The sequence below is a fragment of the Salvelinus sp. IW2-2015 genome, linkage group LG14, assembly GCF_002910315.2.
Source record: "Salvelinus sp. IW2-2015 linkage group LG14, ASM291031v2, whole genome shotgun sequence".
Classification (NCBI taxonomy): Eukaryota; Metazoa; Chordata; class Actinopteri; order Salmoniformes; family Salmonidae; genus Salvelinus; species Salvelinus sp. IW2-2015.
Genome location: NC_036854.1, coordinates 32,769,784 through 32,797,573, shown reverse-complemented (window position 1 = coordinate 32,797,573; position 27,790 = coordinate 32,769,784). Strand labels below are relative to the sequence as shown.

General features: G+C 45.8%; 2 protein-coding genes across 4 annotated transcripts in view; both read right to left on the bottom strand.

Annotated features, from left to right (window-relative positions):
• Positions 1-500: 500 nt before the first annotated feature.
• On the bottom strand, positions 501-8,258 carry pdia4 (protein disulfide isomerase family A, member 4). 3 transcript variants are annotated; one of them, XM_023999985.2, is made up of 10 exons: positions 7,965-8,258; positions 6,263-6,449; positions 5,847-6,052; positions 5,430-5,568; positions 4,990-5,195; positions 4,703-4,861; positions 2,172-2,323; positions 1,860-2,016; positions 1,414-1,647; positions 501-1,203 (listed from the first exon to the last, which is right to left on the bottom strand). In XM_023999985.2, exons 1-10 carry the CDS (start codon positions 8,041-8,043, stop codon positions 788-790), a joined length of 1,935 nt encoding a protein of 644 aa, XP_023855753.1. In that variant the 5' UTR covers positions 8,044-8,258; the 3' UTR covers positions 501-787. The 3 variants fall into 3 exon arrangements, with proteins under 3 accessions (XP_023855753.1, XP_023855754.1, XP_070302750.1); XM_023999986.2 differs by having other exon boundaries at positions 6,263-6,431; XM_070446649.1 differs by having other exon boundaries at positions 6,263-6,422.
• A 228-nt stretch (positions 8,259-8,486) lies between these two features.
• LOC111973537 (polycystin-1-like protein 1) overlaps positions 8,487-27,790 on the bottom strand; it is a 36,963-nt gene continuing 17,659 nt past the window's right edge. Inside the window, 27 exon segments of the mRNA XM_070446806.1 lie at positions 8,487-9,425; positions 9,630-9,748; positions 9,959-10,099; positions 10,255-10,416; positions 11,089-11,343; positions 11,575-11,709; positions 11,796-11,936; positions 14,939-14,997; positions 15,000-15,042; positions 16,525-16,692; positions 16,694-16,745; positions 17,106-17,269; positions 19,454-19,537; positions 19,673-19,796; positions 19,914-20,024; positions 20,438-20,556; positions 20,659-20,856; positions 21,032-21,116; positions 21,270-21,569; positions 21,742-21,880; positions 22,065-22,251; positions 22,347-22,520; positions 23,043-23,262; positions 23,474-23,580; positions 26,078-26,285; positions 26,463-26,549; positions 27,414-27,551. Coding sequence (XP_070302907.1) covers positions 8,867-9,425; positions 9,630-9,748; positions 9,959-10,099; positions 10,255-10,416; positions 11,089-11,343; positions 11,575-11,709; positions 11,796-11,936; positions 14,939-14,997; positions 15,000-15,042; positions 16,525-16,692; positions 16,694-16,745; positions 17,106-17,269; positions 19,454-19,537; positions 19,673-19,796; positions 19,914-20,024; positions 20,438-20,556; positions 20,659-20,856; positions 21,032-21,116; positions 21,270-21,569; positions 21,742-21,880; positions 22,065-22,251; positions 22,347-22,520; positions 23,043-23,262; positions 23,474-23,580; positions 26,078-26,285; positions 26,463-26,549; positions 27,414-27,551 — 4,279 coding nt within the window. The 3' untranslated portion in view covers positions 8,487-8,866.

The following is a 27,790-nucleotide window of genomic DNA, read 5'->3' as shown; positions in this document are numbered from 1 at the left end:
CATCACCTTATGCATTAATGCCCCACAGTTGCAGGAATGGACATCCCCAAAAATGATACAACAKATACATGGAGCCTAGCCTCCCACATCTGTCCAACACTAAAGCCATATGTTTTTATAAAACATAGTAAAGTGGATCTAAAAACTGAAACTAAAATCAATTAATCTTAATAGAATATAATAACCTCTATTCAGGGAATGATTTAGACGGGGTGCAATTAATTCAGGTAGAACAGAAAACCAGCAGGCTCTGGACCTTGTATGGTAAGAGTTGAATACTCCCATCCTATATAATAGGACAGAKAACATTCCTTAATTTTGCTTTCACCTATCCTGTCCTCAGTACAGCTGACAAGGATAAGAATTATGCACCCCACCACTCAGTACACACAACTACCACATCAGTTCATGCTTTATTTAAAAAGGCTTAGAACTCGCAGTGCTTACATGCTTTTAGACATGGAAAACAAAAGCAGAATCTCTTGATTTGATCAGATTTCTTTAGATTTTTTTTATTTTACATCTGGTAAATCAGAGAAACTCAGTAACAGCCCTCTGTGGGGACACAAATCAACTCCGACCCCCTAAACACTAGGCCCTAGTGGAGATCTGAGAGGGTTGGATACATATGGTGGTAGCTCCATCTTGCACATAGGTGGCTAGGGTGTAGGGGCTAGGAAGGGTTGATTTGGAATTGACAGTCTTCCCTCGGCTCCTCCAGGGCCACTAGAACCTGTAGTCTCTACACTGGCATGGTTAAAGTTCTTGCCTACTCAGAAAGAGATTTTTAAAGTTCATCTTTGCTCTGTGATAACTTTGTGGCGTGCTGTTCCAAGAACTTACTAAATCCTTCTATGGTTCTATCCCCACCCTCAAATTTGATTGGGCTCTGCTTGCTGTTGCTAGGCGCAAAGTAGATGGTAGGGAAGCCCTCTGTTTTGTAGCTGTCGTGAGGCACGTCGTTAGCCGTGGCATCCATTTTGGCAATGACCAGGTTCTTCTCGTTCTTGTATTTCTTGCCCAGGGCGGTGTAGTCGGGGTCCAGCTTCTTGCAGTGACCACACCACGGGGCGTAGAACTCGATCAGGACGTCTTTCTTGGTATCCATGACAATATCGTCGAAGGTCTTTCCAACCACTACCTTCACAGGGCCTTTGTTGTTCTTGGGCACCGGCTGGGATTTGATGACAGGCTTCAGTTTGCCTACAGAGAGAGAGACAAGAATGGACAGACATGGTGACCAATGGACACTAATGTATAGTCCATTACACGATATTGGCAATGAAGACCTGTCACATACTGATTATTTGGCTGGCTGCAGACAAGGTACTCAACTCAGGTTAATATGTAACTCAATACAACATGTTGTGGTTTAAAGTCCTGACATTTTATAACAATTGCTGTAAAGCTCACCTTTCTTGAAGGCCATGATGAATTCCCTCAGCACCTCAGAGTCAAACTCCTCAGGCTCCATGGCAAACTTCTTGCCACCATCTCCCAGAATCCCCACATTGACTTCCTCCCCGCTGTCGCTGAGCCCCAGGCTCTTCAGCTCATCTGAGTAGTCCTCCTCATCAGCGATGGCAAAGGTGTATTCTGGGAAATCCTTGGCCACCTCCAGAACCTTGCTCCTCCAGAATTGGGTGGCTAGAACAGAAATAGAAGGGGTTATCAGACATGAGGCATGAGATGAGCTCCAATTAACACCGCCAAGGTTCTCCAACCGCCAGTCCTGGAGGAGAGCTACTGGTAGTGCAGGCTTTTGTTCCAGCTCTTCAGCATGACAAGGTATTATGGAAGCTACGCAGCTTTAGACAATATTCACACAACCTAGGAAATATGGGGTTGAGGACACTTGCCTTTCCTGAAGTCGAAGCTAAAGTCCACACCGTAGTAGACAACGACCAGCGGCCTCTTGGTGTAGCGTTTAGCGTCGTTGCTCTGTTTCCTGTGACCCACCAGTGGCAGGATGTGTTTCTTAAAAAAGTCCTGCACCTCAGACACCTCTGTGGAGTCCTGAAAAGGAGAGATAGGCCAGGCCAGGTTATGAGAACATCTTACAACATTAAACATGCACAAATCATTTCAGCATTTTCTTAGGTCAGGAGAGCATGCTTCATTGACGTCTACCTGAGGTTAGACAAACGCACACACCTTGTGGACAGACTTACTTTGATGGTGAGTGTGTGTGAAGCTTTCTCGTACTTGGACCTGAACTTCTCAGGCTGCACCATGACGACCTGGCCGGGGGAGGCCTTGAGGAGCTTGGCCAAGTCTGAACTGAAGGTATGGAGGAACTTGAAGTCCTCTCTAAGAACATGACCTGGGAAGACAGATAGGAGGGGAACACGGAGTACAATACAATCACTATTGATCCCTTTTAGAAAGCCTCACCAGGAGAGAAGGAATTTCCTATACACCCTCAATACTAAACATATAGCATGCTATGTATAGTCATACTCAGGGTTCGTACAGACCGTGGCAAGTCAAATTCAAGGACTTAAGTATTTTTTCAAGCACTAATATTTATTTTCAAGGACCATCAATTTGTAAAAGTTCATCGCCACAACCTCATGGGGAACCTTACAAGTTCTACTCAATAATATGTTGTTTATAGGGCTGTCACAGACAACAAAAAAACTTTTTTAAAAACATGGAGTTTCCTATAGACACACCCTATATGTTTGAAGAAAATCAACTATACTGCAGGTAGGCTACTGAGCTCGTCTTATGCTTTAAGCACACTGATTAAATAATCAAGACACACAAATGACAAGGAGCAAGATCAAGATAGCCTAACCAGAAGAATATATATATATATTTTTTTTTTTAAACTGTTCCCGAACCTCTTCCAGCTGGCCTTGGCAGAGTCTGCCAGTAAGCTCCTGAAGTTACCAGTATGTCATGTCTACAACAAGAGTCATCAACCTTTCCCATTTAGAATGCCAATTTATCTTACCATTTCTACCAAACTGCGTGCCAGTTATGATTGTCAAATGCACATTTCCGTGGAACAGTTCAATTTAATTTATAATAAAGTCTTCGTATCTGAAAATCATCAAGTGGTTAATCAAAAWTCTAAAAGTAAATTCTATTGCCAACAATGTAAAAATAGCCTCCATAAAGCCAACAAATAGAAACAGTGTAGCTTGCAGGTAGAAAATACTCTGATAAAAAGAAATATCCTATGAATCACATTGGCCTGTCTACAAGGAACTTTAAACATTGTATCAACTATTAACTTGGTCCAGCCTGAAGCTGGTGCTAGCAAACTTGCAATACTGTATAGAATATTCTGGGCCCTCAGTTTCCTGTGCCAGTGAGCTCTAGACTGACAAAGCTGTAGGCTATTTGTGCAAGGGATAAGTAAATCAGGTGGGCCTATTTTATTATGTTTCCACCGGATCAGAGCATGACACCCACCCCCCCTTCCCATCGTGCTGAGTGGTTATCAAAAGAGCTGGAAAGATTTTACAAATTGACAAGTTCCTCAACGTAGTCTTAATGCATGTAAAAACAGATTGATTACGTGCCGTTTGAGGTGAAGAAAAACATTTGAGAATTCACCATCACTGTGGAGCTTAAGACAATCAGAAATACTATCAGATGTGCAAATTTATAGGCCTACATTTTACYCGCAGGCCAGGTAGKCTAGGCCTACTTCTATGGGTAAACTGGTACGCATCCTTACGCAACATTGACAAYAGCACTGTCGTAGCTGAATCAGAATTAGTTAGGTAACATAAATAAATAAGATGTTTTATTTACTTTCATAATATGCTTATGTGAAATACTTGTCATTAGAATGTCTCTTTTTGGACTATACTGTCGGCAGTTGCATTTTCCGTTCTTCTCTAGGGAAAAGTCACTTGGGGCCCAGAGAGGGGAGAGGTCAGGCCTGTCTTTTACATGTCTGGTAATATGCAGAATATCAGAATGGAACATTGTCTTCATATGTGAATGTATCTGTTAAACCATGTGAAGGGCTCCACAATGTTTGTACGCCAGTCACCCTCCTTTTCCCATTGGGGGGAGTAGTATGGCAGTGTCTGGAACCATTGTATTACCCCTCTGATGTTGCATGAATCTTGAGATAGGAGAGTGACTTCTAGGTCATATACTCAGTGAGCTTGTCCAGGGAGGGAGTGTATTTGAGATGGGGGTATCTAGAATTGACATATGCCATTGGATGAGGTAATGTTTTGGTACTATGAAGTACCAAGAACAAGATGTAAATGAATGAAAAAAACTTGTTCCTCACAAGTGTAGCCTAGGTTGTGCAGTCTGCAAACGAAGTGTCRACTCAGACAATGAGAACGGTAAAAAACGAATAATTGAATACATTAACAAATTACTGTAACCAAACAAACATTGTAGATTAGAAATGGGAATTAATGGTAAACGTACTACTGGTGAGCCATCCTCGCAGCCTCTGCAATGTATTAGTCCACTGAGACAGGCATGAATCAGGCAGGTGTCTCGTTAATTTATACATACGGAAAATATTCAGACCCCTTGACTTTTTCCACATTTTGTTACATTAAAACCTTATTCTAAAATGGATTAAATAAAAGTACCAACTTGAGAAAATGTCAGATTTTCAAGGTATGCCAGTACCAAATTCAAGTACTTGAAGCACCTTGTGTGAACCCTGCACTGTGTACACCAAAGCATTGTTAATTAAAAATGATTGAATACTTACAGGCCTCTAGGTAGAGGTCGTAGGTCGTAACCTGGTCCGAGGAAAACACACCCACTATGACAGCGTCGTCACCATCTTTGATAAACTCTGACACCTGTTTCACCATCTGCACCTGCTTGGAGGGAGGCCCTGCCTGCTCGCTCATATAGTCAACGATTCCTACAGAGAGAACACAGAATAGTTAGAACACTTGGCTATATCATTACAATGGGACACGTCCTAAAATCCATAATGTTAGCAGATATATTTAGTTATTGGGTCTGAAACAGTCTGAAGTGTGGACATACCACTCTTCTCTCTGGGTCCGTTGTAGTCGAAGGCCTTCCCCTTCCTGAAGATCTTGAGGGTGGGGTACCCCGACACCCCGAAACGGATGGCGATGTCCTTCTCCTGGGTGGCGTCTACCTTGGCCAGGGGGATGGGAGGAGAGCGCTGGCTCAGGTCCTTGGCTGCCTTCTCATACTCTGGAGCCAGCTGCTTACAGTGGCCACACCTGGAGGGACAGTTAAAATAGCACCATAATGCTTCGTTAGGCAGGAACAACAGTCATGAAGCTTCATATAAAGCTATTTTAATCACCTCCACTCCTTTACTAGATAGAAACCACAAAGGAAGTGATAGATTTCATGCATCAGACCAGTGCAGATGAAGAAGAGGAGACAAGGACATGAAGTGACTAGATCATTGAGAAGCATCCTAAACGTTGTCTGGAGGTGGACTGACTGACCATGGGGCGTAGAACTCCACCAGGATGATGTCAGCGTTGTTGACCACATCGTCAAAGCTGTCCTTGGTCAGCACCAGGGTTGCCTCAGGAGGGGGCTTCCAGTCTGGCTGGGCCACCTCCTTCACTTGAGCCACAATGGCTGAAACACAACCACAGTTCCCACATTAATAGTGTTACTAAACTGAAACTGGAAGGGGGATGCAATCCAGTCCGGCTGGGTTACCTCTTTCACTCGAGCCACAATGTGATTGTGTTTCAGTCAGTTATAACATTACCAATGCTACTGAAGTGAAACTAAGATAGTAGCCTGTGTACCAGTCCGTTTCCGCTTTAGTCAAACAAGGCCAAGATGTACTAGCGTAGTCAAATACAGAAACAGCCAGGCTACCAGCTCAGTCTTGTTAGTGGTTGTCCTACCCTGCTCATTCTTGGCTCCATCATACTCCACAGGCTCCCCCTTCTTCATGATCTTGAAGGTGGGATATCCTGACACCTCAAATCTACTTGCTAAGGAACTGGACTTGGTCGCATCCACCTTGGCCACAGGGATTGGGGGGTCATTCTCTTTCAGACTCTGGGCGATCTTCTCATACTCAGAAGCAAACTGCTTACAGTGGCCACACCTGGGAGAGGGGAGAACAGATTAGAGAAGTGTCAATCAAGGGGGAAATGATTTCAATGGTGCATATATCCCATGCATTTGAGATGAAGGCCTTCCGGTTTTCACACTGCATTATCAGCTACCAAGAGCCGCACAATAGATGTGGATGGACACGTCGCCAATGACTGACAAATATTGACTTATTGTCAACTCTCCCTTTACGCAAACTTACCATGGGGCATAGAACTCAACCAGCACAGTGTCCTTGCCATCCATGAACGTGTCAAAGTTGTTGTCGGTCAGGACCAACACTCCGTTCTCATCCTTCACCTCTGTTCCATCATCTTCATCCTCCTCCTCCTCATCGTCACTGTCATCAACCTCATCGACTTCTGCTACATCTGCAAACATTGATAACACTGAAATCCACAGAACGTCTAGCAACAAGTCAGGACAGCGCAGTTGGGTTTGCGTTGCAACAAAACCTAGCTCTCAAACCCTGGGGAGCTTACAGCAGGCCCACCTTTTGGGTTCTCAGCTGAAAGCATGGAACATACAATGAACTAAAATAAATGCAACAATTTCTAAGATTTTACTGAGTTAGAGTTCCTTCAACTGTATGAACTGTAAATTGAAATAAATTCATTAGGCCCTAATCTATGGATTTCACATGACTGGGAATATAGACATGCATCTGTTGGTCACAGATCCCTTAAAAAAATGGTAGGGTGMATCATAAAACCAGTTAGTATCTGGTGTGACCATTTCAGGATCTCATCACAGTATCTCTGCATTCAAATTGCCATTGATAAAATGCAATTGTGTTTGTGTTCGTTGTCCATTGCTTATGCCTGCCCATACCATAACCCCACCGTGGAACACTGTTCACAACATCGACATTAGCAAACTTCTCACCCAAACACACGCTGTCTGTATTCTGCCCGTTACAGTTGAAACYGATTCATCTGTGAAAAGCACACTTCTCCAGCATGCCAGTGGCCATCGAAGGTGAGCATTTGCCCARTGAAGTCAGTTACAACACCGAACTGCAGTCAGGTCAAGAACCTGGTGAGGACGATGAGCACATAGATGAGCTTCCCTGAGACGGTTTCTGACAGTTTGTGCAGAAATTCTTTGGTTGTGCAAACCCACAGTTGTATCAGCTGTCCGGGTTGCTTGCCAGACCATCCCACACATGAAGCCAGCTGTGCTCCTGGGCTGGCATGGTTACACGTGTTCTGCAGTTGTTTGGACGTACTGCCAAATTCTCTAAAACCTTGGAGGCYGCTTATTGAAGAGAAATTAACATTAAATTATCTGGCAACAGCTCTCCTGACATTSCTGCAGTCAGCATGCCAATCSKACACTCCCTCYACTTGAGACATCTGTGGCATTGTGTTGTGTGACAAAACTGCACATTTTAGAGTGGCCTTTWATTTTCCCCAGCACAAGATGCACCTGTGTATTGGTCTTGWTATGCCACACCTGTCCCGTGGATGGATTACACTGAGTACAGTAATTGTATCTTTAGTATTAGAAATGTTTGTCATTCCTATGAGAGTTAAGTTCCAAATCTTTCCAAAACTGTATCGCGTGCAAGGTGTATTTYCGTTTATACTGAGCATTTGTGCAGCGTCGGGGCACTTTCCTCACAAGGTTAAATAAATGGGATGTCCAATGACCCAATGTTATGCAATGGAATTAGTCATGATAAGAGCTAAACAAAACCACGCTGTAACATTACAGAGTGCGTGTGCACGCACAACATTCTATAAAAGCTAGCCATCAGTTAATAATTAGCTAACTAGTTACCCAACTAGCTCGCGAATACGAGCTGACTGGCTAATTATTACGACAGAAGAAGCCAGCTAGCTTGCGTGTACACGACCTGGCTAACTTAATTCATTACTAGTTAACGTTAGCTAGRTACTTACCATCTTCTTCACATTGGATAACAGTGGCAAAGTGGGCAACGCCAAGCAAGACAATTAGCAGCAGCGCTATCTTTCTCATTGTCAGGTTTTCCAATGGGATGCTATCCGTGTAACGAGTGAGACTTCTCCCTTTAAGCTAGTAACTGATGAATATAATCAAATGTGTCTATTATTAGCAATCTCTGTAGCGCTTGATCATTCCTGAAGTMGCGTTAAACTGATCTTTGTCTTATGGTTTCATACAAACAAGAAAGACTTCAGAAACCACGCTCCCCACCTCCTGAAATTGAATTTGTCTGACTTGCCACGTTCTAATTGGCTGTCATCGTCGGTTTTCCTCCAATTGCGTACCGCCACTTAATTCCTGGATCCTGTACGTTCGAGGGTGTCATTGGATAGTTTACCAATTGTTGTAATGTCATTGGACTGAATGGACTACTGTTTTTCAACAGTGAGTGAACATAAAACAAGAAAAAGTTGTACTAGTACTTTTGATATCAACAGGATCATGAAGAGGTTTATTTATTTATTGTGCAAGGAGGTCTCTGGATTGCTGCAACAATGCAACTGTCCTGTAAGCATATTAGTTGGTTAGTCAGTGAGCCATGTTGTAATGTTCATTCTTTCAAGAAACAGTGTGCGCTCCCCTCACCCTATCCTGCACACCATTTATTTGAGAATGTATTTTACACACCATTTATTTATTTGTTTTACAACCAGGGCACATTGTTAATTTAATGTTTTTGAAAATAGACATGGTGACACAAGCAGTGGCCTACTGAATACTTGTAATTAAGCCTGATTCCCCCCACACAGAGTATTTAAACATGTTTTTTTCAAAATATCCCTCTTGAATAGCATATTGATGAAGATAATTCATTCATTAGACTCGCCATACAGTGTTAACCCCAGCACTGTCTGACTGTCCCTAGGAATCCCTCCTCCTCTGGCTCAGTCTCCGGGCGCCCATGGACCATAACCTCCACCACAGCCCTGTGTGGCCCTCCATGGCCCTCCACCACCCCAGAAGCAGTGGTATATCTGGAGCTGGGCCCCTCTACTGTAGCCCATTGGGTGTTTCTGGGACTTCTGTGGCTCTTCTTACCAGACCGACCGACAGTGGTCCAGTGGCTGATCTGATTCTCCAGAATCACAGTCTTAACCAGCTGATTATCTATCCAGCCTGTTAGGCTCTGGATCTGAGGCATGTTGTCCCATGTCCGAGCCTCAGCTAGGTGCACCGAATCTGGGGAGGAGAGGTAGCTTGGCCCCCCTATGGAGGTGGAGCTCTGGAGGTTTCTGTCTGATGGGTGCTCTCGGGAGTTCCTCCCTGGTGCTCCACTATGCAGGGGACTGCCGGATGTCCCTACCCTACTTGAGAGTCCCCCAGCTGGGGCTGSGGTCTGCCTCCTCTGGCCTGACTGCTGCAGATGGTGGAGGGTCTCCAACTCAAGCTGAGACCTGGGATGGAAATAAAAACAACTGGTTAACAACCCAGGCCATCTGAGTGACTTAGGGCTATGCTAGCTAACTGAGCTAAAGCCTAAACATAAACTCAAATAATCAAGTAGTCACTGGGCGAACATAGTTCAGTGAATCACCTCTGCCATTCTATGGCAGGCTCATGCTGTTTTTGATGTGAATTATATTTAGTTGTGGTTTTACCTGTAGTGGTGTGCGTCAGGTGAGTGTTCCCTGGAGGTCAGTGGGAGATTGGTGATGTCAGGGGGATCATTGAGAAGTGTCTCTTCAGTCATGTGTGCTGTTTCACTGGCAGCAGAGCGCTACAAAAGAAACGCACACCCTTAAAACTGTGCTGGAGTCAGAGACAGCTCATGAGATGGTGGCCAGTTCAAATTGAAAGTGGGACATGTCTAAGTAACTCAACCTAGATTGCTTCACAGAGGCTTACATATTCAAAGGTTATGCCTAAATCATATATACACTGGCGGGTTGGTTCAGACAGTGTGGGTGAGACACCCAGGTGTGCCCACCTGTGAAGCCAGGCTGGACGGGCTCTGGGTGGGGAAGAAMATATCTTTAGGAGGTAGGGTGTGGTGCAGACTGTTAGAGAAGGCATTTAGTCTAAACTGCAGCTCATCCACCAGGCTCTCAAATTCCTCCAGGTAAAAACTCTGAGGAGAAAAAAWATATATCAGCCAGTTAACCCCTTCCATACCTCAATCTAAACCACAAGGTTATTCTCTGCTTTCATTGACAGTCAAAGCAAAGCAGTCCTATCTTCAAAACTATCTTTCAGACATTAGCATGGACGTCAAAGGTCACTCACTCTCCTGTGGGCATGGCTATCTGTCCATCTCTGTCTGCGTTGGCCAATGAGCACAGCCGCCCGGTCCCTGACGTAGCCAACCACGTCACAGAGAGTCAGTAGGCTCCTCCTCCTACCAGCTAGTTTAGCAGCTCTCACTAACGAGGAGACGATTCCAATCAACTAGAGACAGACAAACAGACAGGAGCAGAGGGTTTACAGCAGACTGATGTAGCTTGCTAGGGCTGGATAAAGCAACAACAAAGTACAGGGTGATGTATACACACAGTACTGTAGGGTAGACTACGTGTATGTTTGTTGTCTCTGGATCGCCTGGGAAACGAGTTGATTTATGTCAAGGATTTTATCAAACACAAATGTTTAAAAACAGTATTATAAAAAGTGTTTCAAAACTGTCACGACTTCCGCCGAAGTCGGCTCCTCTCCTTGTTCGTGCGGCGTTCGGCGGTCGACGTCACCGGCTTTCTAGCCATCGCCGCTCCATTTTTCATGTATCAATTTGTTTTGTCTTGTCCCTGCACACCTGGTTTTCATTCCCCAATCAATCTACATGTATTTGTTCCTCTGTTCCCCATGTCTTTGTGTAAGATTGTTTGTGTTACGTGTTTGTTGTTGACGCGCCAGACTGGTTTGTTTTTCCCGTGGTATTTCACAAAGATGTTTATTGTTAAACATAATTATTGTGACTGTTTTTGCGCGTTTTGCACTTTTGCCTCAATAAAGTGTGCGCCTGTTCACAAATCTCTGCTCTCCTGCACCTGACTTCGCTACCAGTACGCACACACCTGACAAAAACAGTATTATAAAAAGTGTTTCAAAAGGTTTAATGAGTACCACTGCTGTCCAGGCCACAGTGAGGGTGAGACAGAGAGCTCCATGGTAGAAAGACAAAGACAGGCTGTTGGGGCTGTGGAGCTGGTGGGGCTGAGAGGCCATGGGCAGGGAGGGGGCCCTGGAGCCCAGTTGGCCCCTGGAGAGAGACAGGAGTGTGAAGACGGAGTGGGGCAAGGAGCTGGACCCCCAGGACCTTCTCAGGAGCAGCAGGTTTCCCACAGAGGACAGAGCCACCAACAGGACAACTCCTGACAGCTGGGGACAGAATAGAAACGGTACAAACATAAGCACACACTCTAGAAACATAATGACCTCTTGAATTTTAACCAATTAACTTTTACCTGAAGTACTGAACTGTACTACTGAACTGTTACTTGAAACTTCTTTWAAAAAAAACATTTAAATTAGGATTATTATATTTTAAATAGTTTCCATGCGGACTGTTTGTAGTTAAGGTAGAAGGTGCTGTGTCTGTGGGTTGTTTACCATTGGCCAGAGGAGTCTGGAGAAGGCGAGTCTGAGTAGAGTCACTGAGGCGGCCATGGTTCTGTTAACCCCCGACAAACACATACACCGCACCACCAGGAGGAAGAGCAGTATGCCACGCAGTGTATGGGTGTGCTGGAGATACAGAGGCCTCATCATCAACATCATCATCATCATCATCATCATACACACACACACACCTCACTCTCTCCCATTCTCACCTGTTCCCAGGTAGACAGTAAGCTGACATCCACATGCGTCCTGAAGTCGTGTCGCTGCAGCAGGTCAACGACCTCCAGAGTCAGAATGGACTGATAGATGTAGTAGATGTAGTACACCAGGGTTACCAGGAGTATACTGACCTGGAGGGAGACAGAGAGGTGTTACCAGGAGTATACTGACCTGGAGGGAGACAGAGAGAAGGGTTACCAGAGATATACTGACCTGGAGGAGGAACAGAGAGAAGGTTACCAGGAGTATACTGACCTGGAGCGAGACAGAGAGAAGGGTTACCAGGAGTATTACTGACCTGGATGGAGACAGAGAGAAGGGTTACCAGGAGTATACTGACCTGGAAGCGAGACAGAGAGAAGGGTTACCAGGAGTATACTGACCTGGATGGAGACAGAGAGAAGGGTTACCAGGAGTATACTGACCTGGAGGAGACAGAGAGAAGGGTTACCAGGAGTATACTGACCTGGAGGGAGACAGAGAGAAGGGTTACCAGGAGTATACTGGCCTGGAGGGAGACAGAGAGAAGGGTTACCAGGAGTATACGTGACCTGGAGGGAACAGAGAGGTGTTACCAGGAGTATACTGACCTGGAGGGAGAATGAGAGTGTTACCAGGAGTATACTGATCTGGAGGGAGACAGAGAGAAGGTGTACCAGGAGTATACGGCCTGGAGGGAGACAGAGAGAAGGGTTACCAGGAGTATACTGACCTGGAGGGAGACAGACAGAAGGGTTACCAGGAGTATATTAACCTGGAGGGAGACAGAGAGAAGGGTTACCAGGAGTATACTGACCTGGATGGAGACAGAGAGAAGGGTTACCAGGAGTATACTGGCCTGGAGGGAGACAGAGAAGGGTTTACCAGGAGTATACTGACCTGGAGGGAGACAGAGAGAAGGGTTACCAGGAGTATTACTGACCTGGAGGAGACAGAGAGATAGGTTACCAGGAGTATACTGACCTGGAGGGAGACAGAGAGAAGGGTTACCAGGAGTATACTGGCCAGGAGGGAGACAGAGAGAAGGGTTACCAGGAGTATTCTGACCTGGAGGGAGACAGAGAGCAGGGTTACCAGGAGTATACTGACCTGGAGGGAGACAGAGAGAAGGGTTACCAGGAGTATACTGGCCAGGAGGGAGACAGAGAGAAGGGTTACCAGGAGTATACTGACCTGGTCCGGGAGACAGAGAGAAGGGTTACCAGGAGTATACTGACCTGGAGCGGACAGAGAGAAGGGTTACCAGGAGTATACTGACCTGGATGGAGACAGAGAGAAGGTTACCAGGAGTATACTGACCTGGAGGGAGACAGAGAGAAGGGGTTACCAGGAGTATACTGGCCTGGAGGAGACAGAGAGAAGGGTTACCAGGAGATATACTGGCCTGGAGGGAGACAGAGAGAAGGGTTACCAGGAGTATACTGACCTGGATGGAGACAGAGAGAAGGGTTACCAGGAGTATACTGGCCTGGAGGGAGACAGAGAGAAGGGTTACCAGGAGTATACTGGCCTGGAGGAGACAGAGAGAAGGGTTACCAGGAGTATACTGACCTGGAGGGAGACAGACAGAAGGGTTACCAGGAGTATATTAACCTGGAGGAGACAGAGAGAAGGTTACCAGGAGTATACTGACCTGGATGGAGACAGAGAGAAGGGTTACCAGGAGTATACTGACCTGGAGCGAGACAGAGAGAAGGGTACCAGGAGTATACTGACCTGGAATGGAGACAGAGAGAAGGGTTACCAGGAGTATACTGACCTGGAGGGAGACAGAGAGAAGGGTTACAGGAGTATACTGACCTGGAGGGAGACAGAGAGAAGGGTTACCAGGAGTATACTGGCCTGGAGGGAGACAGAGAGAAGGGTTACCAGGAGTATAACTGACCTGGAGGGAGACAGAGAGGTGTTACCAGGAGTATACTGACCTGGAGAGAATGAGAGTGTTACCAGGAGTATACTGATCTGGAGGGAGACAGAGAGAAGGGTTACCAGGAGTATACTGGCCTGGAGGGAGACAGAGAGAAGGGTTACCAGGAGTATACTGACCTGGAGGGAGACAGACAGAAGGGTTACCAGGAGTATATTAACCTGGAGGAGACAGAGAGAAGGGTTACCAGGAGTATACTGACCGGATGGAGACAGAGAGAAGGGTTACCAGGAGTATACTGGCCTGGAGGGAGACAGAGAGAAGGGTTACCAGGAGGATTACTGACCTGGAGAGACAGAGAGAAGGGTTACCAGGAGTATACTGACCTGGAGGGAGACAGAGAGATAGGTTACCAGAGTTATACTGACCTGGAGGGAGACAGAGAGAAGGTTACCAGGAGTATACTGGCCAGGAGGGAGACAGAGAGAAGGGTTACCAGGAGTATTCTGACCTGGAGGGAGACAGAGAGAAGGGTTACCAGGAGTATACTTACCTGGAGGGAGACAGAGAGAAGGGTTACCAGGAGTATACTGGCCAGGAGGGAGACAGAGAGAAGGGTTACCAGGAGTAACTGACCTGGTCGGGAGACAGAGAGAAGGGTTACCAGGAGTATACTGACCTGGAGGGAGACAGAGAGAAGGGTTACCAGGAGTATACTGACCTGGATGGAGACAGAGAGAAGGGTTACCAGGAGTATACTGACCTGGGAGAGACAGAGAAGAAGGGTTACCAGGAGTATACTGGCCTGGAGGGAGACAGAGAGAAGGGTTACCAGGAGTATACTGGCCTGGAGGGAGACAGAGAGAAGGGTTACCAGGAGTATACTGACCTGAGGGAGACAGAGAGAAGGGTTACCAGGAGTATACTGGCCTGGAGGGAGACAGAGAGAAGGGTTACCAGGAGTATACTGGCCTGGAGGGAGACAGAGAGAAGGGTTACCAGGAGTATACTGACCTGGAGGGAGACAGAGAGAAGGGCAAACTGACCTATTATTGCTAAACAAACAGAAAGAAAATTCCTACTGAGAGAAATGTTTGTAGGGTATAAAGTTCAGTGTGTTTTGCTAGGACTGAGTATGAAGAGGCTAGCTTGATCACAATCAAACGATAAAAGAGAACTCAGACAACTACAGTGAGCAAACCCAGATTTACAGAGAATGTATTGCTGTATATACTGTATGAGAGAAGGGAGGGGGTTCTCTCTCACCTGGAGCCAACTCTGGGGGTCTCTCAAGTATCCCAGCATGCTTTCTCTCCAGCAGAAAAGATCTGGAGGACGAGCTGGACCAGAGAGACGAGGAGGAAAAGGAGCTGGAGAGGAGAGATGAAGGCAAACAAAGCTACAGCTCATATTCACCTTCAGATATCATTGGCCTTCATGTCTGAGATAAGACTAATAGAATGGGCCTTTGTTCTAGCTCAGCTCACAATTCACTGCTCACAGTTCACTTCTCACTGCTTATTGCTAGTAGTCCTGTGTGACAGTGGATGGAAGACCAGACCCTATCTGACTGAATGTGGGGGGTTGTCGTGGAGGGAAGAGATCAGGGGTGGGAAAACTCCTGCCCGTGAGCCCATTCAATTTGGGCCGCAGGAGGTTTGAGTAAACACATAATATACAGTACCAGTCAAAAGTTTGGACAACCTACTCATCCAAGGATTTTTCTTTATTTTAGTATTTTCTACATTATAGAATAATAGTGAAGACATCAAAACGATGAAATAACACATATGGAATCATGTAGTAACCAAAAAAAGTGTTAAACAAATCAAAATATATTTAATATTTGAGATTATTCAAAGTAGCCACCCTTTGCCTTCATGAGGTGTTGAATGCATTTCAATTAACAGGTGTGCCTTGTTAAAAGTTAATATGCAGACTTTCTTTCCTTCTTAATGCGTTTGAGCCAATCAGTTGTGTTGTGACAAGGTAGGGTGGTATACAGAAGATAGCCCTATTTGGTAAAAGACCAAGTCCATATATGGCAAGAAAAGCTCAAATAAGCAAAGAGAAACAACAGTTCATCTTTACTTTAAGACATGAAAGTCAGTCAATGCGGAAAATTTCAAGACATTTTTAAAGTTACTTCAAGTGCAGTCGCAAAAACCATCAAGCGCTATGATGAAACTGGCTCTCATGAGGACCGCCACAGGAAAGGAAAACCCAGAGTTACCTCTTCTGCAGGGATACGTTAATTAGAGTTAACTGCACCTTAGATTGCACCCCAAATAAATGCCTCACAGAGTTCAAGTAACAGACACATCTCAACATCAACTGTTCAGAGGAGACTGCAGGAATCAGGCCTTCATGGTTGAATGGCTGCAAAGAAACCACTACTGAAGCGACAGCAATAAGAAGAAAGAAACTTGCTTGGGTAAGAAACACGAGCAATGGATATTAGGCCGGTGGAAATCTATTCTTCGGTCTGATTAGTCCAATTTGAGAGTTTTGGTTCCAACCGCCATGTCTTTGTGAGATGCAGGGTAGGTGAACGGACGATCTCTGCATGTGTGGTTCCCACCGTGAAGCATGGGAGGAGGGTGTGATGGTGCACATTTTAGATTGAAGAATCTAAAATCCCAAATATATATTGATTTGTTTAACACTTTTTTGGTTAGTACATGATTCCATGTGTGTTTTTATTGTTTTGATATCTTCACTATTAAAAATCCCTATGGCCGTCAAGCCAAACGCTTTCCAACCACTGGGCTAGATGTTAGGGGATATGGTAGAGGTTAGTTAGAGGATGGGGCTAGGGACTAGGAGGTTATGATGTACCTGACATGCCATACTGAAGTAGTCCCACACAGTAGGTGAATGGTAGACCCTAGCTGACTGGACATGGCGGAGGTGTGCAAAGCTCCACCAGGTAATCTCTCGGCCATCAGGTTCACACTGTTGAACAGGTTGGTGGGGGGGCTGTAGAGGGTGAACTGGGTTGCCGTGGCTACCGTTTAGTCTGTCCAGCCAGCCAGCGGACCTCAGGGATTCTAGCCTGGACACAAACTCTGACCTGGGCGTTAATTAGAGCAGAGAGGACAGGATGACATCAGCAACATGGTTTCTGTTATCATAGACTAAGCTCAGGTGTGTGTTGTAGAATAGGGAACAGACATAAAAATAAAATAAATCCTTTATTAACTAGGCAAGTCAGTTAAGAACAAATTCTTATTTACAATGACGGCCTACAACGGCCAAACCCGGACGACGCTGGGCCAATTGTGCGCCGTCCTATTGGACTCCCAATCACGGCCGGTTATGATACAGCCTGGTGATACATACATGATGTGAAAAAAGTTCAAGTCTGTTTACTCATGTACATGGTAGTTTCTTTGAGATAATGGTGCTGAGTGGTTGTGTTGTTGTGTCTGACCGTGTTAGACCCAGTCGTACTGTGGTCCCAGTTCCTGTGTAACACTGGAGTTGACCGCAGAGACGAAGTCTGACCTCCATGGGTAACGCCATCCCAGAGACGCTTTCACGCGGGGGATATGCCGTGAGGCATTCTGGGAACAAGGTCGCCATTACAGGAGGCACCTGAGGAGGTCAGAGGTTAGTTATGGGTTCACCCAGCAGGATACATTTAGCTGTCAAACACACAGACAATAACTTCATTTTCTAGTTTCTAAAGAAAGTAGACCACTCACAGCAAAATGAAATGTGGAATACATAGACATTGTGATAGTTTGCACAGACAGTAAAATCTGAGCTGTACTGCAATACTGTGTATGTAAAACCTACATGTTTCAAGCAGACCATCATAGTCCCTGTGCCCAAGAACGCCAAGTTAACCTGTCTAAATGCAACAAGCTCTCACAGTCTCACATCAGAATTTGACATTCATCCACGTTTCTGAAATGCCAAATTTCGAAGTTGTTCCAAACGTAAAATATCGAAGTGTTTAAAGTTAAGTTTAGGCAATTAACTCCAAATATTAAGGTTAGGCATAACTCTGAATGTGAAGGTAAGGGTAAGGTTTTGGGATAGGCCAAAAACAACTTTCTATCGCTGTATTCGAACATGCAACCTTTGGCAAAACCGAAACCTACTTGAAGGTAAGAGTGCTCACTGTGCCCCTAGTGGCCAGTTACCATGTCATCTCCCGACGTCCTCAGACATGGATGGTCGTCGAATACTGACTTGTATCATGGGTCACCTAGCTGCTAAATGACTATCGCCCCATAGCACTCACATCTGTAGCCATGAAATGCTTTGAAAGACTAGTCATGGCTCACATCAACACCATCATCCCAGAAACCCTGGACCCACTCCAATTCACATACCACCCCAACAGCCACAGATGACGCAATCTATACTGCACTCCAAACTGCCCTTTGCCACCTGGACAAGAGGAACACCTATGTGAGAATGCTGTTCATTGACTACAGCTCAGCGTTCAACACCATAGTGTCCTCCAAGCTCATCACTAGCTAAGGACCCTGGGACTGAACGCCCCCCTCTGCAACTGGATCCTGGACTTCCTGACGGGCCCCAGGTGGTGAGGGTAGCAACAACACATCCGCCATGCTGACCCTCAACACGGGGGCCCCTCAGGGCTGCAGATTTAGTCATGTACTCCCTGTTCACCCACGACTGCATGGCCGCACAAGACTCCAACATCATTAAGTTTGCCGACGACACAACGGTGGTAAGCCCTGATCACCGACGACGATGAGACTGCCTACAGTGAGGAGGTCAGAGACTGCCTGGACAACAACCTCTCCCTCAGTGTCAACAAGACAAAGGAGCTGATTGAGGACTAAAGGAAACAGAGGGCCGATCGCGCCCTCATCCACATCGACGGGGCGGTAGTGGAYCYGGTCGAGAGKTTCCTCTGTGTCCACATCACTTAGGACCTATCATGGTCCGAACACACCAACGCAGTTGTGAAGAGGGCATGACAACGCCTCTTCCCCCTCAGGAGGCTGAAAAGATTTGACATGGGCCCTCAAATCCTCAAAAAGTTCTACAGCTGCACCATTGAGAGCATCTTGACTGGCTACAACACCGCTTGTATGGAAACTGCTTGGCATCTGAATGCATGGCACTACAGACTGTAGTGACTATTTATATTGACCAACTTTTTATTTGCACTGGCTCTATGCACACTCAGTGGACTCTACCCAGACTCACACATACTACACTGACACTCCAACACACACACATACATAGACTACGACTACATACGCTCACACACACAAAACACACACTCACACATAGACACACTTTCACACTCTTTGCATACACTGCTGCTACTATGTTTATTGTATATCCTGATTGCTTAGTCACGTTCTACCTCTACCTACATGTATATATTACCTCAACTACCTCTAACCCCTGCTAATTGACTCGGTACCAGTACTCCTTGTATATAGTCTCGTTATTGTTATTTTATTGTGCTACTATTTCCTTTTGTATTTTTTGAAAAAGTTCTTACTTTTTAACTATGCATTGTTGGGAATGGGCTCATATACGCATTTCACTGTAAAGTCTACACCAGTTGTATTTGGCAAATGTGAAAATGTAATTTCCTTTGATTTGAATTCCTCAAATACACTCCATGTTGACTACACTACCCCCTGCTGGTGGACAAGTGAACCTGCAGTTTTACAGAGGATTAAAAAAACAGAGTAATTCCTAGCCATTTAAACGTCAACATTTAACAGTCCCCAGTGTTTTTCCGGTCAGTTAAATGAGATGTGTCCATTCCCCCTGGTTTACCTGGCATTGGGATGCGTTGGAAACATCAATCTTCCTCAAGATGGGCTCTCCTATCAGAATACATGTTCCCTGGACAGCACCTGCCTGTCATGAGGGGAGATAAAGAGGGTGTAAAACACATGCGCGCACTTACACAGGCAAACGCACACAGACACACACACTCTCACACAGACACACGCAGGCAGGCAGGCACGCACGCACGCACACACACACACACACCTTCCCAGTTGCTGATATGTTGTTATAKCAGGTGTCCCAGTCCAGACCATCCAGTACACTGGTTAAGGTCCAGTTCCACCACTCCTCATGCGTTTGGATGGACAGGAAGGGGTTATGTGGGCTCCTAAATTTTGTTGAATTTTTTTTTTCATATTGATCGTGAAAATGTATACATATGAATATGCTAACAACAAGCAACAAACTGCGGATACAAGGGATAATATTCCTGTTCCACTCCTACCTGGTGAACTGTGTTCGGACAGCATGGTTGAGGTGATACTGGTCTCTAAAGGAGCTGCCATAGGTTACACACAGTAGGAGGAACAGCATGGAGACACACACTGCCATCTCCCTATGGAGGGAACAGACTGGGTCAGAAACACACTGCCATCTCCCTATGGAGGGAACAGACTGGGTCAGAAACACACTGCATTCCCTATGGGGGAGGGGTCAAAACACCTTGACTGCAGACTGGGTCAGAAACACACTGCCATCTCCCTATGGAGGAACAGACGTGGTCAGAAACACACTGCCCATCCCTAGAGGGAGGGAACAGACGGGTCAGACAACACACTGCCATCTCCCTAGGAGGGAACAGACTGGAGGTCAAAACACACTGCCATCTCCCTATGGAGGGAACAGACTGGGTCAGAAACACACTGCCATCTCCCTATGGAGGGAACAGACTGGGTCAGAAACACACACACATATATACGCAGGCACACACACACACACACACACACACACACACACACATACACACACCTGAGTGTTTTGCGGATGAGTGTTTCTCTCCTCTTCCTCCCCCCTGTCCTCCTCAGCTCCGCAGAAGTGGGTGGGCGTACCAAACGCAGATACCGAGCCCTCTGACGGGCCGCAAGCACCTGTCAATAACACAGCAAAGACTTTTCTTAAAATATTCTTAAATAATATAGAGTAAAATCCAGAGCAGTTGATTGTCTGTTAGAGAAGGATGATGTTGTTACCCTGTCAAAGTGTGAGTATCTCTCCTGGGGCGGATGAGGAGGGCTGAGCAGGAAGAGCTCTGGGACACAGGAGCCATCTTGGGTCCACAGTTTCAGAGTTTCTGCCTGAAACCCAGGAAACCCAGGAACTCCTGAGAAACTGGAGAAGTCCGGACGCTTCCTGCGCCAGAAGGAGACCACCACAGCCACGGCAAGGATCTAGAAAAGAAAATCAAACAGACCAATTCCATCAATGTTTTTCTGAGTAAATTATTGACGGCAACCACTTTTGGTTTGCAAAGGTTAGCTTTATATTTGTGTTTGGCTGGGTTTGGGTTAAGTTGGGGTTCATGCTAGGTTGGGTTTGTGTTTTGTTCGTTGGGGTTTGGTTTACCATGGCTGGCTGGATGAGGAAGACACAMGAAAGCAGGGAGAAGAAGACGGAATGGATCCACAGTAAAGTCTTACTGCTGCTGAACCTAACATACGCACACACACATACACACGCATCCACACGCATGCACACAAAAACAATAACGCCCTGGTAAATAACTTGTACCATGTGTATCACTTGTAATCATTTGTATCACTCTTTAATACAGTATGATAGCTACCTTGTCTTATGTACTAACCCGATCCCCAAGACGATAGTGACCACTAGAGAGGAGAGGCCCAGGGCCAAACACAGTACCCAGGCTAGGAGGTGACTCCAGCGGGGTAGAGGGCTGAGCCTGCCCCCTAAGCATCTGCTGGTACTGTTGCCCACCTGGTTGTTGCCTAGCAGTTTGGGGCTATCGTTGAGGTTACGATCCCTCTCCATACAAACGCTGTTGTTGTCTGGGACACTGTTGCCTAGCAACCTGCCAAGCAAGCTGTTGTCAAAACCACTGGAGTTGCAATCTGAGGAGACGCTCTCCTGGGTCAGCAGATCCCTTACCAGATCCTGACTGCCCCGTATTACCAGATCTCCTCTTTGAGTTACCAGATCCCTATTCGGCACTGAGCCCTGAGACATGAGAGATAGAGAGAGGAACATGATACCTAATATTAAGTAAATGAATATAATATCTAAGAGGTAAAATGGAAATCTAATAGAAGCCAAACACATATTTTCCCAAATGTGTGTAAGAACAGGAAGAGTGTGTCACCTCATATTTCTTCCTCCAGGCCTCCTGTGCCCACTGCTGCAGATTGTTCCAGGAGAGAGAGTCAAACACACAGTCACTCACGATCAGCGCATCAGCTTGGTGGAAAGAGAGAGACAGAGAGATAGAGATAGAGAGAGAAGAGATTTATCACTTGACTCCCTCACTTTCACCTGTTCTCAACCACCCACAAGAAAGAACCATAGCAGACCATAGTGAGTGCTTGCATGTGTGTGTGTGTGTGTGTGTGTGTGTGTGTGTGTGTGTGTGTGTGTGTTCTACCTTCTATAGAGTAGATGTCTGGCAGTCTGACCATGTCCTGTTTGATCTCTGACCTCTTTACTCTAACCTCACGCTGACGGAACAGGAAGGACAGCGCGGTCGCTACGGGCAACACAGCCAGCGCGCTGAGCAACCCCGTCATTAGGGAAACGGCAGACACGTCGATGATGCCCAGCTCTAAGGTGTACTGGAACAACACACAGCATTATGGGCAGTGTAGTTGCCCATAATGACAGATTGATTGATTGATTGATTGATTGATTGATTGATTGATTGACTCACTTGGTCGTCGAGGCCAGATATGAGTAACGTGTTGACACACATGTACCCCAGCAGCAGCAGCAGACACACACTGAGGCGCTGTGTGTGAGTGAACACACTAGGGGAGGGACCACTGTACACAGACAACCACAGGTGGAAGTCTGACAGGTACTCTGACAGCTTCAGATACAGCAGCTACACAAACACATGACATAACAACACATGACAAAATAACATATTAAGAGCAGATGACATAACAACACATGACAAAATAACATATTAAGAGCAGATGACATAACAACACATGACATAAGAACATCATTAGACAATGAGTTTGTGTGTGTGTGTGTGTGTGTGTGTGTTCATGTTTTACTATACTTGTGAGTACCAGAAGTCCTCACAAGAATAGTAAACCAACTAAAATTAAGAGAAGTGAGGACATTCTGCCTGCCGGTCCTCATTTGTAAAAAATCTATTTCAGTCTTAGTTTAGAATTAGGGTTAGAAATAGGGTTAGGGGTTGTTAGGTTTAGGGTTAGAAGTAAGGGTTAGGTTTAGGGTAGAGGGAAAATAGAATTTTGAATGGGAATCACCTGTTGGTGTGAGAGTGTGTGTGTGGTGTGTGTACGTGCGTACACGCGTGTGTGTGTGTGTGTGCGTATGCTTGCGTGTGGCATGTGTGTACATGTGTGTACATGTGTGCATCCAGGTGTGTTACCTTGGTGAATCCTGGCCCCTGATCACAGACCCTGAGTCTCCTCTCCACCTGTCTGTCACCCTCGTCAACAGCCAACCAGCACTGGCCTAGGAACAGCCAGCTCCGCCCCTTGCCCTTCACCTCACACACCTCCACCTGTCTGAGGTACCATGTGGGGGAGGGGCCAGTGTTATCATGCCACAGGTGCAGCCCCCACAGAGGGCCCAGACTGTCTACAGTACTACAGAGAGACACACACAAACAGTGACATGGTATTAGTACGGGGGTGTCTCTGTCTCTGTGGCTACAGCTGCTAGGGAGGGAGGGTTTCACATGCTGGCTGGCCTGGCTGGGCWGACTGATGACACAACAGTTCTCATAGTAAACAAAAACAGAGATGTATAGTAGTGCATTGTAAAGGCGGATACTGTAGCTGTAATGTTGTTTCGTACCTCAGTATAAAGGTGTTCCTGGAGTTCCTTCTGAACAGAAGGCATTCTGGGTCATGTAGTTGTCTGGTCTGTGACGCCCCATCCTCCCCATACAGCACGATATGGACCTGACACACACACAAACACACACATCAGACAATTCTGCTAGGTTTGCTCAGAAAAATGTATGTAATGAGGTGAACATGTTGTAATAGTAACTTGATAAATACAGGTTTTGTGTGTATTTGCAGTGTGTATTTGCAGTGTGTGTATTTGCAGTGTGTGTGTGTCTGTCTGTGCCTGTGTCTGAATGAGATATGAGGGTAAAAGACAGTATTACACATTCAGGTGGCACATACACACAGAGACTGACACACCAAAACATAAGGATGAAAGGACAGGTCTTATTACTAAACAAAAACATGTAACTATGGACTTTATGGAGTTAACCCCCCTACTGTTAGTGTGCCATGGGATCTTTAGTGATCACAGAGAGTCAGGACACCCGTTTAACGTCCCAGGYCACCCGTTTAACGTCCCAGGACACCCATTTAACGTCCCAGGACACCCGTTTAACGAAGCACTGATCTAGCTAAGATAAGCAAAAATACAGATGGGCAATCCCATGCTATTTATTTATAGCCACTATGCTGCATCGTTTGGGCTACAGGTGATAATACTTATTGCTAAATAACACACCAGCCTGATAATATGGACCAATATGTTGTTAGGCTCATTTTTGGAGGGGAAAATTATATTTGAATGGTGTCACCATCATTTTATTTTCATACATTTTGGAGAAGAAAAGTCCCCAGAGCTGCGTTCAGTGCAAAAAAACATAATGCAARGTTCAYTTAAACGMAAACAGTGCTTTTCAGAACGACCAGTTGAAACACAGCGAGGGGTTAGGTTGTGGGTTCACAATGCACCGCTGCCCTTCAAATACGTCAGATTGCTTCAAGCCATAACCCGTCACACCCACCAAACGGAGCAAATGTAGACTACCTCAAAGTCTGTTCAAGAACGTTGAAGAACGTTTTGGGGAAACGTGCCGGAGCTGGTGGTGGAACAGAGCATGGAGCTGAACAGCATGGAACGTAAGAATGCAGGTAGGAGCAGACATGTAAAAGCTAATGTTGTTCATTATGATGTGAAATAATTTACTTGTTCCATTAATTCCCTTAATTCCAACTCTAGCAGCTGAACTGTCAGCCATGAGGGCCAGAGTGACAGCCAGTGAGAAGGAGGTGACGGCTCTTAGAGAGGAGCTGAGCATCACCAATACTGAACTGCAGCTCCAGAAGAACAAGGTGGAGGAGCTGGAGAAAGACAATACAGGTAAAGCACCACTATGTATGAATATGAAGATGTATTTGGTTCATCCAACAGAAGTACCAGCAACAACTCTACAAACAAAACAAATGTACTTGATAGAAAATGATGAGTGCGTTGACTCTCCTGTGTTCACAGACAGACCAAAGGTGGCCTTCTCTGCTGGTTTGACAGATTCAAATGGTGTAGGACCCTTCAATACTGACAGCCCACTGGTCTAGAGGTTTTTTTTCAGGGTTTTTTACCCTTATTTTACCAGGTAAGTTGACTGAGAACACATTCTCATTTACAGCAATGACCTGGGGAAAAGTTACATGGGAGAGGAGGGGGGATGAATGAGCCAATTGGAAGCTGGGGATGATTAGGTGGCCATGATGGTATGAGGGCCAGATGTGGAATTTAGCCAGGACACCGGGGTTAACACCCCTACTCTTAGTGTGCCATGGGATCTTTAGTGATCACAGAGAGTCAGGACATATGTTTAACGTCCCATCCGAAAGACGGCACCCTATACAGGGCAATGTCCCCAATCACTGCCCTGGGGCATTGGGATATMTTTTTTAGACCAGAGGAAAGAGTGCCTCCTACTGGCCCTCCAGTAAAGTCTTCACCAAGATCAGCAAGGCCAACAACCCAACTACAGGTACTGACCACCAGACCTGTGTTAGCTGCATACATTAGCTGCACTTGATTGAGCTTGCTTTGTACAATGGAACCCATGGGATAGTCCCAAAAGTGTAAACCCCACCTGTTTGGCACTCCAGACAGGCTCAATTATACAAATTGAATCCAGCAACAGGGTAGTATTACTAACAGTGCCTTGCTGATGTCTCCCTGCTTCTCCTCTGATGCAGGTATCTTCACAGCACCAGTGAGAGGAGTCTACTACATCACATTCACTGCCATCGAGCTCCACAATGACCAATAGATGGCTGTTTACTTTTACCACAACTTTTACCACAAGAGAATGATGTATAATAATGACTAGGACGAGGGGTATAATGAGTACAGGAAATGTTGAACTTGTAGTGCATTTGAGGTGTAAAAGGCATCTGAAGTTTGTCATTTCCACTTTGAAATTTCAGACTTCATTTTCCCTTACGAAAAATGTATTAACCCCTACAAAAATGTCCAATGGGGTGAGAGAAGGATAGGGGAGGACAACGATAGAAGGACAGAGAAGATAATGGGACAGGAGAGAGGGAGGGAGAGAGGGAAGGAAGGAGAGAGTATGGGGAGAGGGAGAGAGGAAGAAGGGAGAGTTCTGGAAAATGGGGGGAAAGCGTACTATACCTTGGCGGTCATGCTGGGTGAGGAGCGGAGGCCGGTGTGTATAGTAACAGAGTAGAGGTGTGTGTCTGAAGGAGCGTTATCAGATAGGTAGTAGACTCCCTGGTTCCTCTCTGAGATGAGGTCAGCTCTCTTACACACCACCATGCCCAAAGCATACAGACACACACACACCACACACACACACACCACCGTCACATCACTGGGGAGACTGAGGGAAGAGAGATGGGGAGGGAGAGGGAGAAATAGAGAGAGAGTGAAAGGGGGAGGGGTTGGGGTTGATGAGGGGAAAATATTATGGCAAAATACCATAATTAAGTTGAACACTCATACTTCCTTCTTTATGAACATTGAAATGACAAATCCGCCATCCTGTGGTCTGACTGACCTGATGAACTGGGCCAGGTCTGCTGAGTCATCATGGCTGCTCTGGATCTGCTGCTGGACCACGGTCAATGGGCTCAAGTGCCTACAGCTGGAACACACACACGTGTTTGCGTCCGTGTATACAGAATGTGTGTGTGTGTGGGGGGTGGGGGACGGGGGGGTTGGTTCTTCTGTCCTGGTGGGGACCTAAAATCCCCAAAAGTCCCCACAAGGACAGTAAAACAAGGAATATTCCATCGTGGGTTATGATTAGGTTTAGGGTTATGATTAGGGTGAGGGTGAGGGTTAGGTTTAGGGTTATGATTAGGGTGTAGGGTAGGGTAATGGGCGAGGGTTAGGTGAGAGTTTAGTTTAGGGTATGATTTAGGGTGAGGGTAAGGGCTAGGGTTAGGGTGAGAGTTAGGTTTAGGGTTATGATTAGGGTTAGGGTGAGGGTAAGGGCTAGGGTTAGGGTGAGAGTTAGGTTTAGGGTTATGATTAGGGTGAGGGTGAGGGTAAGGGCTAGGGTTAGGGTGAGAGTTAGGTTTAGGGAAAATAGGATTTTGAATGCAAATTAATTTAGGGTCCCCACGAGAATAGAAGAACAAAACGTGTGTGTGTGTTGGTTCTTCTATCCCTGTGGATACATTTCCCACATCCCTATGAGGACAAAGGCTATTTTATGGTTAGGGGTTAGGTTTAGTGTTAGGGTTACAATTAGTGTTAGGGTAAGGGGTTAGGGGTTATGAATAGGGTTAGGAGTTAGGTTTAGGGTTTGGATTCGGGTTACGGGTTAAGGTTAGGTTTATGGTAATGTTAAGGATTAGGCTTGGGGTTAGGGAAAATAGGATTTTGAATGGAAATTAATTTGAGGTCCCCACTAGGATAGAAGAACATAACATGTGTGTGTGTGTGTGTGTGTGTATATGTGTGTGTGTGTGCAAGTGTGCGAGTGTGTGTGACTGAGTGTTACCTGCAGTTGACCCTGGTGTGTGAGGTCAGTCCTTGTTGAGGTGTGCAGCTGGTGTGTGTCCAGCCCTCCTGGTGGTCCCAGGACAGACACTGGCTGGTCTCCAGTCTCAATGTGTAGTTCACTTGTCTGCTCATGTACCTACATACAGTGGGGAGAACAAGTATTTGATACACTGCCGATTTTGCAGGTTTTCCTACTTACAAAGCATGTAGAGGTCTGTAATTTTTTATCATAGGTACACTTCAACTGTGAGAGAAAATCCAGAAAATCACATTGTATGATTTTTAAGTAATTCATTTGCATTTTATTGCATGACATAAGTATTTGATCACCTACCAACCAGTAAGAATTCCGGCTCTCACAGACCTGTTAGTTTT